The 21,608-nt window shown below is 43.2% G+C and overlaps 1 protein-coding gene across 2 annotated transcripts in view; it reads left to right on the plus strand.

Annotated features, from left to right (window-relative positions):
- Window positions 1-21,608, plus strand: part of LOC115156571 (anion exchange protein 2) — a 59,948-nt gene that overhangs the window by 24,364 nt on the left and 13,976 nt on the right. The window contains exons 3-20 of one of the 2 annotated variants that reach the window (XM_029704033.1): window positions 2,484-2,634; window positions 4,821-5,068; window positions 5,260-5,405; window positions 5,757-6,043; window positions 8,772-8,908; window positions 9,572-9,655; window positions 10,510-10,690; window positions 10,977-11,112; window positions 11,251-11,449; window positions 11,696-11,801; window positions 12,059-12,243; window positions 12,438-12,657; window positions 12,855-13,058; window positions 13,234-13,382; window positions 13,686-13,880; window positions 15,573-15,779; window positions 16,287-16,376; window positions 16,472-16,638. In XM_029704033.1, coding sequence (XP_029559893.1) covers window positions 2,484-2,634; window positions 4,821-5,068; window positions 5,260-5,405; window positions 5,757-6,043; window positions 8,772-8,908; window positions 9,572-9,655; window positions 10,510-10,690; window positions 10,977-11,112; window positions 11,251-11,449; window positions 11,696-11,801; window positions 12,059-12,243; window positions 12,438-12,657; window positions 12,855-13,058; window positions 13,234-13,382; window positions 13,686-13,880; window positions 15,573-15,779; window positions 16,287-16,376; window positions 16,472-16,638 — 3,092 coding nt within the window. The remainder of the gene's footprint in view (window positions 1-2,483; window positions 2,635-4,820; window positions 5,069-5,259; window positions 5,406-5,756; window positions 6,044-8,771; window positions 8,909-9,571; window positions 9,656-10,509; window positions 10,691-10,976; window positions 11,113-11,250; window positions 11,450-11,695; window positions 11,802-12,058; window positions 12,244-12,437; window positions 12,658-12,854; window positions 13,059-13,233; window positions 13,383-13,685; window positions 13,881-15,572; window positions 15,780-16,286; window positions 16,377-16,471; window positions 16,639-21,608) is intronic. The other variant, XM_029704034.1, reaches the window with a different exon arrangement.

Below are 21,608 nucleotides of genomic sequence, written 5' to 3' on the forward strand. Positions count from 1 at the left end.
AGAGTGGAAGACCGCTAACATCTGCCCCATTCCTAAGGTCTCCAGTCCTGGACAGAAAAATGATTGGAGACCAATCTCTCTGACATCCTGTCTAGGCAAAGTCCATGAAAGGCTCATTGCCAAGAAGCTCATACCAGTTGATCTTGAAGAATGCAACAAAAAAAAACAGCATGCATTCTTGCCTAAACACAGCACAACAAATGCGTTGGTCAGAGCCTCACACACCTGGCTTACAGAGACAGATTCAAAGCAACCCATAATGGTCCTGCTTCTGCTGGCGGACATGCCAAAGGCTTCTGATCGTGTCGACCATGCTAAACTCCTCCAGCATCTGGCCAGTCTGTGTCTGTGTCCAAAGTTACTCACCTGGTTTCACAGCTGTACAACAGGGAGAACACAGAGGGTGATAGCAAATGGAATGTACAGCTCATGGCCAGAGGTAACATCTGGGGTCCCAGAGGTTGGGATCGTCTCGTCTTACCTCTTCCTGCTTCACGTGTCCACTCGGAGAGAGTCATCTCTGAGGATACACTGGACACTGGCTATGCCAATGACATTGGCCTGTCCTGTGCTTTAAGGCTAGCAAACATTGAAAATGGAAGAGGAGGCTAAGCAACTGGAGGAATGGACGACAGAGAACAACATGCTTCTTAATGGGAAAAAGTCTGTCGAACTAAGAATCTGCTTCTCACAAAATCCTCCCCAACCGGCTCCACTAATACTGGGTGGACAGGCTGTTCCAGTTCTAACAAGCACAAAATACCTTGTCTTCTACTTGGACAACCAACTTAGTGGGAACCAACACATTGACCAGGCAGTGAAAAAGGCTTCAAGGTGTTTCCACTTCCTGACTGTAATGGCAAGAAATGAGACCATGCCTGGAGTATGCCAGTGTGTTGCTGGTGGACTGCACAAAGAAGCAGCAAGCTGCACTGGATAGGGTACAGAAAAGGGCAAGCAAGATAATAACAAAAAACAGAGACATCCCACTGACCCTTCCACCACTAACATTCATGGATAGAGCAAGCAGAAGATTGGTCACTGACATGCACCAACCTGACCACCCTCTACATGATCTCCTACCACAGAGAAGGGGAGACAGCACTGTCAGAATCCTCCACAACCAGAACCAACTGTCCATCATTAATGCAAGGACAAATAGACAAAATTTTAGCACTGCCATCAGACTTTAACAACCAAATACTTTTAAACTGTAATTTTTTTAATGAATGTAGTATACAGTCTTTTTTAAGCTTTTATCTAAATGTATCTGGTGACTGGTAAATGTCAGTCACCTGGCATTTACCTGTGGCCATGTCTCCCTCTAGTGTTGCCTATGGTAATCCATTTTTTATTTTTAAATGTAATCTTCATTTAACTAAGCAAGTCAGTTAAGAACAAACTCTTATTTACAATGACGGCCTACCCCAGCCAAACCCTAAAACGGACAGCGCTGGGCCAATTGTGCGCCGCCCTATGGGACTCCCAATCACGGCCGGTTGTGATACAGCCTGGAATCGAATCAGTGTGTGCAGATCGGTAAAAAACTATATAAATATTTAATCAATTTTGAAATCAGGCTGAATCACAACAAAATGTGGAATAAGTCAAGTGGTATGAATACTTTCTGAAGGTGCTGTAAATCCATTTGACATGTTTGAAGATTAAGTATTGTAATTAAGGCTTGAAACATTTTCAGAAATGATTGAATCAGACAGCTTTTTGGGCACATTCTTACCACAATTGTGTGAGTAATTTGTCATCTTTACATATCTGGCACACCCTGCTCCTTGGGTAGTGTATTCTACATCACTATGAACATTTTAAGATATTATTGGGCATACTACAATTATATTTCATACAGGTATGGTAATGCAGAGTTAATCCAATAAGATGCAATTGAGCTGTATCTCTCAAACATGTTTAACACCCTGTTCTAGCTGTGTGTTTAACACCCTGTTCTATCACCAAAGTTACAATCCAAAAACATAGCTGCCCCACTACATGAAATTCTACAGCTAAGCTTCCAACATTTTGATATCAATGGCACAATAAGGGCTATTTTTAAACAATAGTTATAGCTGGTGCTTTCTAAGTTGGTTTTATTATATATCATTTGAAAGTTAATTTCATGACCTTTCAGTACCACTTGTCAAACAAAGATTAAAACGTATCAGGATTTACTTTTTAAAGCAATTTATACAGGTAATTCTGATATGTACCCTAGAGGTCAAATGTCAAGGTTCTATTGACCTGAACATTCCAAAAATGTGTCTGATTGATAGCTGTGAATCTAAGCTAAGCTTTCCAATTATATATGATTAAAGGGTATACGTGAGCAATAACTTGTTGTATACTAACATTGTTTGTTATAGGGCAATGCACAAAAAATATCAAATCTTATGTAAATATGAATCCATGACTATGATGAAATAATCACTAACCTGGAACTACCCATCGACCACCCACCCTCCCCGGTCAAGCCACCGGCCCTTTCTAGGCGGAGTGAAGATGATGATGAAGAGCAGGACCTGAACAAGACCCTGGGGGTGCAGCTCTTCCAGCAGATCCTCCACCCACCGGCCCGTGGACCCCCAGAGAAACACCGTGCTTACAACGAGGAAGACTTTGAGTGTGAGCCACCAATGTTTTACTTGTTAACCTTCATATCTATTAAATCACTGTTTTATGTACCATAGAAAGAGTATCAGTTACCGTGTACAGCTTGACATCACATTCTGGTTGGAAGTAGTATTGAGTATGGGCCATGCCTGTACATCAAATATGTATCTTTCATCAAATCAAATCCAATGTATTTATATATCCCTTCTTACATCAGCTGATATCTCAAAGTGCTGAACAGAAACCCAGCCTAAAACCTCAAACAGCAAGCAATGCAGGTGTAGAAGCACGGTGGTTAGGAAAAACTCCCTAGAAAGGCCAAAACCTAGGCAGAAACCTAGAGAGGAACCAGGCTATGAGGGGTGGCCAGTCCTCTTCTGGCTGTGCCGGGTGGAGATTATAACAGAACATGGCCAAGATGTTCAAATGTTCATAAATGACCAGCATGGTCAAATAATAATAATCACAGTTGTCGAGGGTGCAACAAGTCAGCACCTCAAGAGTAAATGTCAGTTGGCTTTTCATAGCCGTTCATTGAGAGTATCTCTACCGCTCCTGCTGTCTCTAGAGAGTTGAAAACAGCAGGTCTGGGACAAGTAGCACGTCCGGTGAACAGGTCAGGGTTCCATAGCCGCAGGCAGAACAGTTGAAACTGGAGCAGCAGCACGGCCAGGTGGACTGGGGACAGCAAGGAGTCATCATGTCAGGTAGTCCTGAGGCATGGTCCTAGGGCTCATGTCCTCTGAGAGAGAGAAAGAGAGAAAGAGAGAATTAGAGAGAGCATACTTAAATTCACACAAGACACCGGATAAGACAGGAGAAATACTCCAGATTTAACAGACTGACCCTAGCCCCCCGACACAAAGTAGTACAGCATAAATACTGGAGGCTGAGACAGGAGGGGTCAGGAGACACTGTGGCCCCATCCGACGATACCCCCAGACAGGGCCAAACAGGAAGGATATAACCCCACCCACTTTGCCAAAGCACAGCCCCCACACCACTAGAGGGATAACTTCAACCACCAACTTACCATCCTGAGACAAGGCCGAGTATAGCCCACAAAGATCTCCGCCATGGCACAACCCAAGGGGGGGCGCCAACCCAGACAGGAAGACCACGTCAGTGACTCAACCCACTCAAGTGACGCACCCCTCCTAGGGACGGCATGGAAGAACACCAATAAGCCAGTGACTCAGCCCCTGTAACAGGGTTAGAGGCAAAGAATCACAGTGGAGAGAGGGGAACCGGCCAGGCAGAGACAGCAAGGGCGGTTCGTTGCTCCAGAGCCTTTCCGTTCACCTTCACACTCCTGGGCCAGACTACACTCAATCATAGGACCCACTGAAGAGATGAGTCTTCAGTAAAGACTTAAAGGTTGAGACCGAGTCTGCATCTCTCACATGGGTAGGCAGACCATTCCACAAAAATGGAGCTCTATAGGAGAAAGCCCTGCCTCCAGCTGTTTGCTTAGAAATTCTAGGGACAATTAGGAGGCCTGCGTCTTGTGACCGTAGCGTACGTGTAGGTATGTACGGCAGGACCAAATCGGAAAGATAGGTAGGAGCAAGCCCATGTAATGCTTTGTAGGTTAGCAGTAAAACCTTGAAATCAGCCCTTGCCTTAACAGGAAGCCAGTGTAGGGAGGCTAGCACTGGAGTAATATGATCAATTTTTTTGGTTCTAGTCAGGATTCTAGCAGCCGTATTTAGCACTAACTGAAGTTTATGTAGTGCTTTATCCGGGTAGCCGGAAAGTAGAGCATTGCAGTAGTCCAACCTAGAAGTAACAAAAGCATGGATTAATTTTTCTGCATCATTTGTGGACAGAAAGTTTCTCATTTTTGCAATGTTACGTAGATGGAAAAAAGCTGCCCTTGAAACAGTCTTGATATGTTCTTCAAAAGAGAGATCAGGGTCCAGAGTAACGCCGAGGTCCTTCACAGTTTGATTTGAGACGACTGTACAACCATCAAGATTAATTGTCAGATTTAACAGAAGATCTCTTTGTTTCTTGGGACCTAGAACAAGCATCTCTGTTTTGTCCGAGTTTAAAAGTAGAAAGTTTGCAGCCATCAGCTTTTGATGCCCATTAAAAGACAGACAACGCTGCTCAACAAATATCATCTCAATGGAGACAAGGAAGTATGTCACAAAATGACTACTTGACCAGACACGGTTTATTTCTCCTGTCTGCAGACCACCGCCACTCCTCCCACCACATCCACCACCCGTTGTCCAAACTACCCCCAGAAAGGAGGAAGAAGAAGAGCAAGAAGAAGGAAGTGGGATGGAGGAGAGGATCCGGGCCTGGCGGAGCACCCAACATAGAGGAGGACGAGGAAGAAGAGGCAGATGAGTCCTACAGCCAGAACGATGGAGAGGGGGGGCAGACCACCACACCCACACCTGATACAGACACAGACACACACAACGAGGATGTGCAGGTAGAGTTGCAAGCTTATAATGGTTTACATTATATTACAGTGGTTTATAGTATACACTGTATTTGTTACAGTATATTAGTTTTATAGTATACACACATACATATAGTACATACTGTACACACACACTCAGCTACTTTCTTTTTTATTAGGTAGGCCTCCTCCTCATTGACCCCAATCTTTCCTCTCTGTAGTTCTTCGTGTCTGAGGATGACCCTGCCAGTGTCACTCCTGCCCCAACGCACAGCAAGGCTGGCAGTGCCACCCTTCCCAGACGCCTCACCATCGTACCTGAGACTGCCCTGGGTACCAACCTGCCAGAGGATGCCACACCCACGGAGTAAGTGAGAAAGATGCACACAAACACACATACACATGCACAGACTGACATACACACACACACACACATACACACACACACACAAACCCCATGGAGGCCATGTGCTTGATGTATTTGATCCCATCACCTATTCCGCTCCAGCCACTACCACAAGCTTGTCCTCCCCAATTAAGGTGCCACTAGCCTCCTGTGACACACACACAAACTGATAAAGCAATTTACACACATTTGCAAACACATGCATAGAGTTAAGTGTGCGCACAGAGAAACACACAGTCAAAGTACTTTATCTGTCTGCCTGCCTGTCCATCCGTCTGTCTAATTACTTGTACGTCATCATTGTTGTCCCAGTGAGCCAGTGGACTCAGTGTTGGCCCCCAACAAAGGGAGGAATGGCCTATCCTCCAGCCCCTCCCGGGAGTCCCACAACCCTTCCACACGGGGCTCCACGCCTCCCTCCTCCTCCGTCTCCTCTTCCTCCTCCAGAACACCGCCCCCTGGCAGCCGCAGCTACGACCTGCAGGAGCGCCGGCGTTCGGGCAACATGACGGGCGGGCAGCAGGAGCGCCACCAGTGCCAGGCCACCGACGACAGCGAGGCCCAGATGCTGGGGTCCGCCGACCTGGATGGCATCAAGAGTGAGTTCTAATCAATGAGTCAGTCAGTCAGTCTACAAATCAATCAATCAATAAATATAATTTTTCCGACCTAGAACCCCAAAGATCAAGCAGTACCACGTGGCAAGGAACAGCTATCTGGAAAGAGGAAAACTTTACAGGAACTATACTCAGAGGGGTATGATTTTTGGAGCATAGAATTACATCATGTAATTTTTAGAATTAAAAGAATTGCATTTCCATGACACAGGGGGCTGATTCACACTTTGTGACATAATAGCAGCATGTCATGACTAAACTGTTTTCAGCATGATTTCAATGACTTCACAGGGGATTCATTTTAGTATTACTATGACATCATTGCAGCAACTTTTTAATGACTTTACAGGAGACTAAATGTATATATTACTGTGACATCATTGCAGCATTATTTCCATGACTTCACAGAGGATGAACTTTGATATTACTGTGACATCATTGTGGCATTATTTCCATGACTACACAGGAGATTAATTTTGATATTACTGTGGTGACATCATTGTAGCATAATTTCAATGACTTCACAGGGGATTCATTTTGATAATACTATGACATCATTGCAGAATTCCAGGCCTACACAGGAGATTCATTTTGATATTACCGTGACATCATTGTAGCGTTATTTCTATGACTTTACCTGGGATTAACTTTGATATTACTGTGATATCATTGCAGCATTTTCATGACTACACAAGGGAATACTCTGAGTTGGTATTCATTTCATAAGAAATGAATAGCCAACTTCGTCTTAATTTTTTTGTAATACAGAATAATAAAACATACCTAAAAGCTGCTGTGTTGTTAAATGTAAATGTTACCAGGTCAAAAATCCCGACCTCCGGTTCGCTATGCTCCCACATAGGGAAATAGAGCCTGCAAGAAGAGCCCTGTGGCTTCAGGCTATTCAGCGTGGGAGAGTGGGAAATTGTGGGGACCCAGTGTCCAAGTAGGCTACCTGTAGCTATGTGTGTGGAAAACATTTCATGACAGGACAACTTGTTTAGTATAGTCTGTTTAGCACACTCACTATTTGTAGCTGTATAGTCTGTTTGTTTGTGTTGTTGGTCTTGACTAGCTTAATGTTCTGGTTGGTTGGTAGCTAGCTAGCATTTAGTCATGTGGCTAATGTAGCGCCATCATGAAAAGGGGCATGAGGGAAGCGCTACAATATTATGTTTTTCTAAGTAGTGAGAACGGTTGTAATCAGGGAATGTTGAAAAGTATCTTTAGACATGTACTTTACTTAAATGTAGTTTGGTAATTGACTAAAACAAGCAGACAACAAGAAAATTGCATTTGAAATTTTTTTTTTGCTGAGAGCCAAAGGTAACCATTGGTTGTTTTCCCCACAGGTGGGTGGGGTGGCAACTTTGTATTTAGTACTGACTGGGACTATACCTTTGATATTACTTTGACATCATAGCAGCATCATTTCAATGACTTCCCATATGTAAGAATGCAAGAATGATGTCATAGTAAAATAAGTTCTACAGTACTATGATGTCTGATGTCACAGAAATGCCATGTTAATCTATAGGGTATTTGTCAGTAACTTTCATGGATAACCTATCCAAATGAAATCATCACTAGGAAGAAACAATAATGACTTGACCAAGACATGTTTTTATATCTGGATTGTCCTTACCCTTATGGAAAGCTTACAAAACCTTGATATTTAGACACAAAAAGCCCATTCTCCACAGTCAATTTGCATTTGTTATCTTAAATCTGATCCTAATACGGAATTTATTGTTCTGTGTACAAGCAAACAAGGCCGTCCATCCCACATGCTCACTGTGCACCGTTGGAATGTGAGCATTTTCAAAGAGCCCATAGCTGCCCACTACCAGAGTTCTTTTCCAGTTTTCCATTGTTTGTTTCATGTTCAGATAAAAGTCTGTGAGCGTGTGTGTGTGACGTGTGCCCATATGTCATTCTTTGGAAAACAATCATTCATTTTGGAAGCGTGGTTTGGTTCTGTGTTTTGAAAGTCAAAACGTTGCAACTGTGCTTTTCTTTGAGTCAGAGGCAATTTCTTTGTGAGTATCCATGACATCATATATAATTACATAATTATTATATTGTTATAACTTATAATAGAATATGCAAGTTTGTCAATAAGATCAACATGTTAAAAATGTGTATCAATGGTTTGCTAACCATTATCTTAATGTGATAGCCATGAATGTGCCTCTATTTGAGCAATGTGAAGTGAGTGAAGAAATGTTGGCTCGTTGATGATGGTGGGGTTAGTCTTGACAAATGTTAATTTGTTTTCTTAAAACTTTAGTCTCACAATGATTCCCTGGAAAGCTTTTCTATTGTTAAACCAATCCTGAAATGTTATTTTCTAGAAAAGTACTCCTGTGGGAATCTGAGTGTGTTCTCACCGTACTTGTTAAAACGCACTGCAGGTGGCAAAACTAGTTGCAATGACGTTATTCTGAAGTCTTTTGTGAAGTCATGGTTTGAATGTAATAGGAGGTATTTTAGACAACATTTCAGCGACCACAAAAATACATATTTAACTGTTTGTAACCTGGTCAGATAAACAAAATATGGTGTCTTTCCCAAATGCTTTGATGTTGTCATGAAAAAAGACGGCTTTACCTGATCTCAACAAGGAGAAAATCAGTTTGGGACCAGAAAATAACTTTATCTCTACTTTTCTCTGTCCATCTCTCTTTCTCTCTGTCCCCATGTTCCTTAGGTCACAGGTTCGAGGATGTGCCTGCGGTGCACCGTCACCTGGTCAGGAAGAGCAACAAGGGTCAGGTGGTGCACATCAGCAAGGACCACAAGGAGCCTAGTGCCCCCTGCGGCAAGTTGGACCGTACCCCACATGAGGTGGGTACCATGGAACAAGAGGATAATGAGTTTAATGGGTAGTGATTTTGGCCCAATTCCATGTTTTGCTACCGCTTCACTGGAATGGTCTATCATAGACTTCCGTAACATTGTTGTATGCTATTACACTTAATTTGACCCCCACTGGTGTAGGCCAGTAGTGTTACTGCTGGTTATAAGTAGCAGGCAATGACGTGAGTAGCACACCTCAAGTTGTTTTTATGATGGAGAGTTTGGGTTAAGAAGTCAATGTCTCACCTGTACATTAACTCCCTGCTTTGGTACTTAATAAGTCAGTCAGGGAAAGGTGAGACGTTAAAAATGAACTTAAGAACGCCTTTCACACGCCACAAGTAAAAGAGGAGAGGTAACACGACACAAGGGGGCTCTAGGAAGTAAGCGAGGGAGTTAAGTTTGTTGTATTAGGGTAGCCAGGTAAACATAACTCTCTTCTCTCTGTGTGTGTGTGTGTGTGTGTGTGTGTGCGCGCGCGCATGCACGCGGGTGTGATAGAGTGAACGTAAAACAATGGACAGACCATTTCACATGCGCTCTCTTGTTGAGCCAGTAAATGTGTGTTTGTGTGTGTGTGTTAGTGTGTGTGTGTGTAAGGTAAGCCTGCCCTATTAGATTTGTCAGTATCTCTGCTTCTCACTCACCCAGCCAGTACTTGAGTATCGGTCCACCTCGCGTTCGGACAGAATGGTTCGCTTGGAGTTCGTGGGTCGTATGGCACGGCACCAGAAGGTAGGGTCGTTTTGAACCAGTACAACCTGGTTTTAGCCCAGGTTACTTTGGATTTGCTGTGTTAGCCTTCAGATTGGTTTGGACTGCACTTACTTACCTTCTAACACCACACCTATACAGCATGGTGTGTTTGTAGACACTTGATGCATGCTGGATGCTGCCATAATATCTTCATGCACCTGTTTTAACGTGTTATTGTTGTTCGTGGGAGCTTAGTCTGGTTGATACAGCACTTCTTTTTGATGTGGAAACTTTTGGATTTCTTCTTGGTCTCAGAGTAATAACACTAGAAACACTAATAAGTATGGTCCAATGTACTACATTTCTTTTGGTTATTGAGACACATGAGTTGGAACTCACCTAAAATTGGAAAATGTGTGTGTGACTTTCTAAACCCCCCTGTTTGTCTACAGAAAGACCCCGTGTTCCACCCAAATGTTTGCTGTGTGTTTTTGTGTGTTGTGTCTGAAGTTGGATTCGAGATTAGATGGTTTCTAGATTAGATGTTTCAGATCAGTACTACTGTGTACAATAAAGAATAGTGTTCGGCACAAACATCGATAATTCATTTGATATCGATTTGTGCAAGGCATATTATGATATCGGTCTATCATTCCTGTTAAGCTACTGTATTATGTAAAAAGGATTGCTGAGAAACCATCTCATAGACCTTCGCACAGGCTCTCAACGTGTGATTGCCTGCTGATGGGCCTTCAAGGGGTTCACATTGTTTTCAAACTGATTGGGATATGTTAAAAGACTTCCAAAACATTCACACCTGGCCCAATGGACAATCAGGAAGCAGTTGTCTGGACTATATATATATTGATATCGTATAAAAAAAAATCTCCCAGGTATTTGTGGAGCTGAACGAGTTGGTGATGGATAAGAACCAGGAGTTGCAGTGGCGGGAGACGGCCCGCTGGATCAAATTTGAGGAGGACGTGGAGGAGGACACGGACCGCTGGGGCAAACCCCACGTTGCCTCGCTCTCCTTCCGTAGTCTTCTGGAGCTCCGCAAGACCATCTCCCACGGTGAGAGAAAGAGGGGAAGTGAGGAAAGAAAGGGGGGAAGGGAGGGACTAGGTGGGAATAAAGAGGGCGAGGGGGGAGAAGGAGTTGGGAAAGGAGAGGGTGAAAGAGGGAGGGGAGTGGGTGAGTTAGGAAAAGAGAAAAAGGAGTGATGAAGAGAGAGGGGAGGAAGAGATTGGGGAGGAAGGGAAGAAAAGGGAGGAATAAATAAAAATCGAGGGATGAGAAAGGCAAGAGAAGGAAGTAGCGTTTGTGGCATTAAAGGGACACATTGGGGGGTGTTTTTTAGGTGCGGTGCTGCTGGACCTGAACCAGCACACCTTGCCTGGCATTGCCCATCAGGTGGTGGAGCAGATGATCATCTCTGACCAGATCAAAGTGGAGGACCGGGCCAATGTCCTCAGAGCCCTACTACTCAAACACAGGTATGTCTTTTTTTCTTGCTGTATGCAATCCTTTATCTACCCTGCTACCTTACGGTATTCACAGTGTTTATATACATCATTGGTACTTCTACACAAACTCAGTTCAGACGTTCTCTCTCTCCTCTTCTCTGCCCGCAGTCACCCGAGCGACGAGAAAGAACACAGCTCTTTCACGCAGAACATCTCTGCCGCCAGCCTGGCCTCCCTGATGGTGAACCACCACAGCAGCAGCAACCACATAGGCCAAGCCGAGCCCTCTGTCACTGACACCGTCATGGGTGGAGGAGAGGCCGCCTGCATCCTTCCAGACACCCGCATTGACATGGAGAAGAGCGAGGTCTTCACTTGAAAGTGTGGCTGTGTTTTTGGGAGTGTGTGGGGTTGAGTTTGTCTGTGTGTGCAGGATGTTTGTGAGTCTGAGCGTTTTTGTGAGCTCTGTTTGTGTAATAGTGTGTTGTTTGAGTTGTGTTTCTGGGTGGGTGTGTGCATTCATCTTTATCCACTTGTCTAGGTGATTGTTTATGTTTTGTTTTGTCTGAGTGTGTGTGGGTTTTTGGTGTCTAAACTACGTTTTCTTCTACAGAAAGACAATCCTCCCAAATTGGGTATGCACAGGTCCAAGTCCAAACATGAGCTCAAGTTGCTGGAGAAGATTCCGGAAAATGCAGAGGCCACAGTCGTCCTCGTAGGTATGCCTTACTATTCAAATAAAATAAAATGTTATTTGTCACATGCTTCGTAGACAAGCTGGTCAGCACATGCTTTGAGTACGTGTCCTGGCTAATCAGTCTGCGGCCTTGTGAATGTTGACCTGTTTAAAGGCCGTACTCACATCGGCTATGGAGAGCGTGATTCTTCCGGAACAGCTGGTGCTCTCATGCATGTTTCAGTGTTGCTTGCCTCGAATTATTAAAGTTCAATTACATTTAATAACTGTCTCTCGCAGGCACCGTGGCCTTCCTGGAGCAGCCATCCATGGCATTTGTGCGTCTGCAGGAAGCTGTGCTGCTGGAGTCTGTGCTGGAGGTGCCCGTCCCTGTACGTTTCCTCTTCCTTCTAATGGGCCCGCCCATCGCCAACATCGACTACCACCAGATCGGCCGCTCCATCTCCACACTTATGTCTGACAAGGCGAGTTAACCATTGGGTAACCCATACTGCCCTGTGTGGCTCAGTTGGTAAGAGCGTGGCACTAGCAACACAAAGATTGTGGCTTCAACTCTCACAGGGATCACATACAAAAAAACGTATGCACTCACTGTCCTGTAAATCACTTTGAATAACTCTGATTAGTGGCATATATTATTGTTATTATTTTTCCGCAGCACTTCCACGAGGCGGCGTACCTGGCGGACGAGCGGCAGGACCTGCTGAACGCCATCAACAGCTTTTTGGACTGTAGCATTGTGCTGCCGCCGTCTGAGGTGGGCGGCGAGGAGCTGCTTCGCTCAGTGGCCCGCTTCCAGAGAGAGATGCTTCACAAGAGAGAGGAGCAGCAGGGCAAGAAGCTCAAAGTCAAAGAACCCAAGAGCCCAAAGGATAAAGGTAATAGTGACAGGCATACACTGATACACTCAGATGTGCACAGACATATACTACAGAGAGGAACCGAAGGTCAAACTACTGGCCAAAAAGCCCAAAGGTCCCATAGACAAGGGTGACAAAGACACGTACTGGAGGAAGGAGCTTGAGGGCTAACTGACCAGCAAATAACCCTCTCCCTCCCTCCCTCCCTCCCTAAGCTCTGCAGGCGTCCTTCAAACCTGGGGATGACCCTCTGCGCCGGTCGGGCCACCTGTTTGGGGGGCTGATCAGTGACGCCGCACGGCGCTACCCCAAATATGCCAGTGACTTCCGCGATGCACTCAACCCCCAGTGCATGGCTGCCATCATCTTCATCTACTTCGCTGCTCTGTCGCCCGCTGTCACCTTTGGAGGACTACTGGGTCAGTCACTCAGAGCCCCATTGGGGGAGGGAAGAAAGGAGGGGAGGAGGGAAAGAAGAGGGACAATTACTAAATAGAAATGAAGCTTAAAAGAGTGATAGAGTCTATAGTTGGCTGTATCATTTTGAGTTGGTACTCACTTTCTCCATCCCTTCCTTTCTTCTTCTTCTTCTAGGTGAGAAAACGGGGGGGTTGATTGGCGTGTCGGAGCTGATCATCGCCACGGCGATGCAGGGGGTCATCTTTTCCCTCCTGGGGGCACAGCCTCTGCTGGTGGTGGGCTTCTCTGGACCCCTCCTGGTTTTTGAGGAGGCCTTCTACTCAGTGAGCAACTACCCCAATTCTTCTATTTTGTTACTCCCCCTTCTCCCCAAATTTTGGTCACTCCCCTGGCAAGGATTTACAAGTAATAAACTGGTTTCAAAATTAATGGATTCCCAGTTGAAGGATTTCCTGCTTATTCCTTCCTAATTCCAGAAATCTTTTAACTGAAAAAAACTATAAACTTTGGGAAAGTTTCAGTGATTTTGCAACCCTAGCTGGTGCAAGGAATATGGTTGCAATGTGTGCATGATAATGTCACTTTCTGAACATAACCCAAAGTTGCCTCGTGGTTCTGTATTGCAGTTCTGCAATGCCAACCACATAGAGTACCTGACGGGCCGGGTGTGGATTGGCTTCTGGCTGGTGCTCATCGTGGTCATCATAGTGGCCTTTGAGGGCAGCTTCCTGGTCCGCTTCGTCTCGCGCTTTACCCAGGAGATCTTCTCCTTCCTCATCTCCCTCATCTTCATCTACGAGACCTTCTCGAAACTGGGCAAGGTGAGGTTTAGAGGAGGAGCGCCCTTTAAAACCTGTTGAGCGGAACGCCTCGCCAATATCCAATGGTAGAGCGTGGCGCGAAATACAAAAACCTCAAAAATGCTATAATTTCAATATTTCAAACATACGACTATTTTACACCATTTTAAAGACAAGACTGTCGTTAATCTAACCACATTGTCGGATTTCAAAAAGGCTTTACAGCGAAAGCAAAACATTAGATTATGTTAGGAGAGTACATAGCCAAAAACAATCACACAGCCATTTTCCAAGCAAGCATATATGTCACATAAATCCAAAACACAGCTAAATGAAGCACTAACCTTTGATGATCTTCATCAGATGACACTCCTAGGACATTATGTTATACAATACATGCATGTTTTGTTCAATCAAGTTCATATTTATATCCAAAAACAGCTTTTTACAATGGCATGTGATGTTCAGAACATGCATTCCCACCCAAAACTTCCGGTGAATTTACTAAATTACTCATCATAAATGTTGACAAAATACATAACAATTATTTTATAGATACAGAACTCCTTTATGCAATCGCTATGTCAGATTTTAAAATAGCTTTTCGGTGAAAGCACATTTTGCAATATTCTGAGTACATAGCTCAGCCATCACGGCTAGCTATTAAACTCAGAATTACTATTAGAAAAATTGTATTACCTTTGCTGATCTTCGTCAGAATGCACTCCCAGGACTGCTACTTCCACAACAAATGTTGTTTTTGTTCCAAATAATCCATAGTTATGTCCAAATACCTCAGTTTTGTTTGTGCGTTCAGGTCACTATCCAAAGGGTAACGCGCGAGCGCATTTCGAGACAAAAAAAATCTAAATGTTCCTTTACCGTACTTAGAAGCATGTCAAACGCTGTTTAAAATAAATTTTTATGGTATTTGTCTCGTAAAATAGCGATAATATTCCAACCGAACAATAGTGTATTCATTCAAAGAGGAAAAGAAAAAACAGCACGGTCACGGGAACGTGCATATCCAATCTCTTTGTCACCAGGCAGACCACTGACAAACTGTGCTAGTATACTCTGCCCAGAGACAGGAGACACCTCAATCCACTTTCTGAAGGCTTTAGAAAGCCAATGGAAGCCTTATAGAAAGTGCTTCGTAACCCCACATATACTGTAGTTTCGATAGAGAACCAAAAAAAGAACTACAAATTCTCAGACAGGCCACTTCCTGCTTGGAATCTTCTCAGGTTTTTGCCTGCCATATGAGTTCTGTTATACTCACAGACACCATTCAAACAGTTTTAGAAACTTCAGAGTGTTTTCTATCCAAATCTACTAATAATATGCATATTCTAGTTTCTGGGCAAGAGTAGTAACCAGATTAAATCGGGTACGTTTTTTTCATCCGGCCGTGAAAATACTGCCCCCTATCCACAACAGGTTATAAACACTGGGCTGGAGCTGATTGGGCTTGCTTGTCCACTGGCCTACAAGTTCATAGCTTTCATTGCTAGCATACCGCTGCATGCATTATGACTCCGTCAAGAGCATTTGAAACGGAAGTCATCTATCGCACACCTGACACAGAGGAAATGGTGCAGGAATGTATGAGACTCATGAGAAAACTGTCTGTCTGTGTGTTTACCTGTGTGTCTGCCTGTGTGTCTGCCTGTGTGTCTGCCTGTGTGTCTGTCTGTCTGTCTGTCCACCCAGATCTTTCAAGAGCATCCTCTCCAACGCTGTTACCTGGTCAACGACACATGGATATCATCATCATGCAACAACACTGTGGTTGGCGTGCCTGGCAAGGTGGTGGGGGAGCCCAACACAGCCCTCCTGACGTTGGTGCTAATGTCTGGAACGTTCTTCATTGCGTTCTACCTGCGCAAGTTCAAGAACAGTGCCTTTTTCCCAGGCAAGGTAAGTACAGTAAGCCTGGGCTGCCTGACCAGAGCCATACAGTATTGGCCCTTAAAAATACTTATTCAAAATGCATTAAAGGTGCACTATGCAGAAATTGCTCTGCCATTTCCTGGTTGATAAAATTCTAATAGTTCACCTAATTTCAGTTTATGTGACAAAATAAGCAAGTATAGTGTAGAGAATCATTGTACCATCTAAACTGCTGTGAAAGATATTTTCCATAACCCCCAAAATTTTTATTTTCAGGTGTTTGAAGTTGGTGTACAAAACTGAAAGTAAAAGACGCAGAAACGAAACTTAAGACTGGAAGCATAGAAATAGTGAACATAGAACAGATCTACCGCTTTTTAGACTTGCTTTTGATAACAATGACCAATCTATGACTCTCATTTCTATGTATATTTTGTCGGGTCGCCCCAAAAGTTCCATATTGCAGCTTTAATGCGTGTGGCAGTAAGCAACAATGTTCTATTCAATCTGACTTGTGCATGTTCTTTGTCTCAGCTCCGTAGGATGATTGGAGACTTCGGGGTTCCCATCGCGATTCTCATCATGGTGTTGGTGGACTACAGCATAAAAGACACCTACACCCAGGTGAGATATAGGTCAAGATCAAATGTCAAGAGAGAAATCAGAAGTGAGAATAGCCCAGGCTAACTTTTTCCCTTTGACCACTCCACCCTATTCAGAAGCTAAGCGTGCCCACAGGCTTCTCGGTGACCAGTCCTGAAAAGCGGCGGTGGCTGATCCCCCCGCTGGGCTCAGACGGACAGTTCCCTGTCTGGATGATGGCCACCAGCATCTTACCTGCCCTGCTCGTCTTTATCCTCATCTTCATGGAGACACAGATCACCACGTAAAGCCGGGTGTACACTACAAGGCCATGATTTAGCTGTCCCAGATACGTTTTTGAAATCGGAGACAAAATCCCCATGTCGTTGCTTACACAGGGTGCGCGGCTGTCACCGATGCTCGTTTAATATGAACGGGTCAGAGACGCAATCTGAGGGCTACTGATCTCGTCTTTGAGCAGTCCCAAACGTCCCAATATTTTCAAACATGTTTGATTTTAGAAGCAAAAAATCTGCAATGCTCTCGTAGTGTGAGATGTGCATATTATAGAGTAATTCAACCCGTTACCTCTGCACCCTCATCTTACATATTATAGAGTAATACAACCCGTTACCTCTGCACCCTCATCTAACATATTATAGAGTAATACAACCCGTTACCTCTGCACCCTCATCTTACATATTATAGAGTAATACAACCCGTTACCTCTGCACCCTCATCTTACATATTATAGAGTAATACAACCCGTTACCTCTGCACCCTCATCTAACATATTATAGAGTAATACAACCCGTTACCTCTGCACCCTCATCTTACATATTATAGAGTAATACAACCCGTTACCTCTGCACCCTCATCTAACATATTATAGAGTAATACAACCCGTTACCTCTGCACCCTCATCTTACATATTATAGAGTAATACAACCCGTTACCTCTGCACCCTCATCTTACATATTATAGAGTAATACAACCCGTTACCTCTGCACCCTCATCTTACATATTATAGAGTAATACAACCCGTTACCTCTGCACCCTCATCTTACATATTATAGAGTAATACAACCCGTTACCTCTGCACCCTCATCTAACATATTATAGAGTAATACAACCCGTTACCTCTGCACCCTCATCTAACATATTATAGAGTAATACAACCCGTTACCTCTGCACCCTCATCTAACATATTATAGAGTAATACAACCCGTTACCTCTGCACCCTCATCTAACATATTATAGAGTAATACAACCCGTTACCTCTGCACCCTCATCTTACATATTATAGAGTAATACAACCCGTTACCTCTGCACCCTCATCTTACATATTATAGAGTAATACAACCTGTTACCTCTGCACCCTCATCTTACATATTATAGAGTAATACAACCCGTTACCTCTGCACCCTCATCTAACATATTATAGAGTAATACAACCCGTTACCTCTGCACCCTCATCTTACATATTATAGAGTAATACAACCCGTTACCTCTGCACCCTCATCTAACATATTATAGAGTAATACAACCCGTTACCTCTGCACCCTCATCTAACATATTATAGAGTAATACAACCCGTTACCTCTGCACCCTCATCTAACATATTATAGAGTAATACAACCCGTTACCTCTGCACCCTCATCTAACATATTATAGAGTAATACAACCCGTTACCTCTGCACCCTCATCTAACATATTATAGAGTAATACAACCCGTTACCTCTGCACCCTCATCTAACATATTATAGAGTAATACAACCCGTTACCTCTGCACCCTCATCTTACATATTATAGAGTAATACAACCCGTTACCTCTGCACCCTCATCTTACATATTATAGAGTAATACAACCCGTTACCTCTGCACCCTCATCTTACATATTATAGAGTAATACAACCCGTTACCTCTGCACCCTCATCTTACATATTATAGAGTAATACAACCCGTTACCTCTGCACCCTCATCTTACATATTATAGAGTAATACAACCCGTTACCTCTGCACCCTCATCTAACATATTATAGAGTAATACAACCCGTTACCTCTGCACCCTCATCTAACATATTATAGAGTAATACAACCCGTTACCTCTGCACCCTCATCTTACATATTATAGAGTAATACAACCCGTTACCTCTGCACCCTCATCTTACATATTATAGAGTAATACAACCCGTTACCTCTGCACCCTCATCTAACATATTATAGAGTAATACAACCCGTTACCTCTGCACCCTCATCTTACATATTATAGAGTAATACAACCCGTTACCTCTGCACCCTCATCTAACATATTATAGAGTAATACAACCCGTTACCTCTGCACCCTCATCTAACATATTATAGAGTAATACAACCCGTTACCTCTGCACCCTCATCTAACATATTATAGAGTAATACAACCCGTTACCTCTGCACCCTCATCTAACATATTATAGAGTAATACAACCCGTTACCTCTGCACCCTCATCTTACATATTATAGAGTAATACAACCCGTTACCTCTGCACCCTCATCTTACATATTATAGAGTAATACAACCCGTTACCTCTGCACCCTCATCTTACATATTATAGAGTAATACAACCCGTTACCTCTGCACCCTCATCTAACATATTATAGAGTAATACAACCCGTTACCTCTGCACCCTCATCTTACATATTATAGAGTAATACAACCCGTTACCTCTGCACCCTCATCTAACATATTATAGAGTAATACAACCTGTTACCTCTGCACCCTCATCTAACATATTATAGAGTAATACAACCCGTTACCTCTGCACCCTCATCTTACATATTATAGAGTAATACAACCCGTTACCTCTGCACCCTCATCTAACATATTATAGAGTAATACAACCCGTTACCTCTGCACCCTCATCTAACATATTATAGAGTAATACAACCCGTTACCTCTGCACCCTCATCTTACATATTATAGAGTAATACAACCCGTTACCTCTGCACCCTCATCTAACATATTATAGAGTAATACAACCCGTTACCTCTGCACCCTCATCTTACATATTATAGAGTAATACAACCCGTTACCTCTGCACCCTCATCTTACATATTATAGAGTAATACAACCCGTTACCTCTGCACCCTCATCTAACATATTATAGAGTAATACAACCCGTTACCTCTGCACCCTCATCTAACATATTATAGAGTAATACAACCCGTTACCTCTGCACCCTCATCTAACATATTATAGAGTAATACAACCCGTTACCTCTGCACCCTCATCTAACATATTATAGAGTAATACAACCCGTTACCTCTGCACCCTCATCTTACATATTATAGAGTAATACAACCCGTTACCTCTGCACCCTCATCTTACATATTATAGAGTAATACAACCCGTTACCTCTGCACCCTCATCTTACATATTATAGAGTAATACAACCCGTTACCTCTGCACCCTCATCTTACATATTATAGAGTAATACAACCCGTTACCTCTGCACCCTCATCTAACATATTATAGAGTAATACAACCCGTTACCTCTGCACCCTCATCTAACATATTATAGAGTAATACAACCCGTTACCTCTGCACCCTCATCTAACATATTATAGAGTAATACAACCTGTTACCTCTGCACCCTCATCTAACATATTATAGAGTAATACAACCCGTTACCTCTGCACCCTCATCTTACATATTATAGAGTAATACAACCCGTTACCTCTGCACCCTCATCTAACATATTATAGAGTAATACAACCCGTTACCTCTGCACCCTCATCTTACATATTATAGAGTAATACAACCTGTTACCTCTGCACCCTCATCTAACATATTATAGAGTAATACAACCCGTTACCTCTGCACCCTCATCTAACATATTATAGAGTAATACAACCCGTTACCTCTGCACCCTCATCTTACATATTATAGAGTAATACAACCCGTTACCTCTGCACCCTCATCTTACATATTATAGAGTAATACAACCCGTTACCTCTGCACCCTCATCTTACATATTATAGAGTAATACAACCCGTTACCTCTGCACCCTCATCTTACATATTATAGAGTAATTCAACCCGTTACCTCTGCACCCTCATCTAACATATTATAGAGTAATACAACCCGTTACCTCTGCACCCTCATCTTACATATTATAGAGTAATACAACCCGTTACCTCTGCACCCTCATCTAACATATTATAGAGTAATACAACCCGTTACCTCTGCACCCTCATCTTACATATTATAGAGTAATACAACCCGTTACCTCTGCACCCTCATCTTACATATTATAGAGTAATACAACCCGTTACCTCTGCACCCTCATCTAACATATTATAGAGTAATACAACCCGTTACCTCTGCACCCTCATCTTACATATTATAGAGTAATACAACCCGTTACCTCTGCACCCTCATCTTACATATTATAGAGTAATTCAACCCGTTACCTCTGCACCCTCATCTTACATATTATAGAGTAATACAACCCGTTACCTCTGCACCCTCATCTAACATATTATAGAGTAATACAACCCGTTACCTCTGCACCCTCATCTAACATATTATAGAGTAATACAACCCGTTACCTCTGCACCCTCATCTAACATATTATAGAGTAATACAACCCGTTACCTCTGCACCCTCATCTAACATATTATAGAGTAATACAACCCGTTACCTCTGCACCCTCATCTAACATATTATAGAGTAATTCAACCCGTTACCTCTGCACCCTCATCTTACATATTATAGAGTAATACAACCCGTTACCTCTGCACCCTCATCTAACATATTATAGAGTAATACAACCCGTTACCTCTGCACCCTCATCTAACATATTATAGAGTAATACAACCCGTTACCTCTGCACCCTCATCTTACATATTATAGAGTAATACAACCCGTTACCTCTGCACCCTCATCTAACATATTATAGAGTAATACAACCCGTTACCTCTGCACCCTCATCTTACATATTATAGAGTAATACAACCCGTTACCTCTGCACCCTCATCTTACATATTATAGAGTAATACAACCCGTTACCTCTGCACCCTCATCTAACATATTATAGAGTAATACAACCCGTTACCTCTGCACCCTCATCTTACATATTATAGAGTAATACAACCCGTTACCTCTGCACCCTCATCTAACATATTATAGAGTAATACAACCCGTTACCTCTGCACCCTCATCTAACATATTATAGAGTAATACAACCCGTTACCTCTGCACCCTCATCTTACATATTATAGAGTAATACAACC

The sequence above is a fragment of the Salmo trutta genome, chromosome 21, assembly GCF_901001165.1.
Source record: "Salmo trutta chromosome 21, fSalTru1.1, whole genome shotgun sequence".
NCBI classification, from domain to species: domain Eukaryota; kingdom Metazoa; phylum Chordata; class Actinopteri; order Salmoniformes; family Salmonidae; genus Salmo; species Salmo trutta.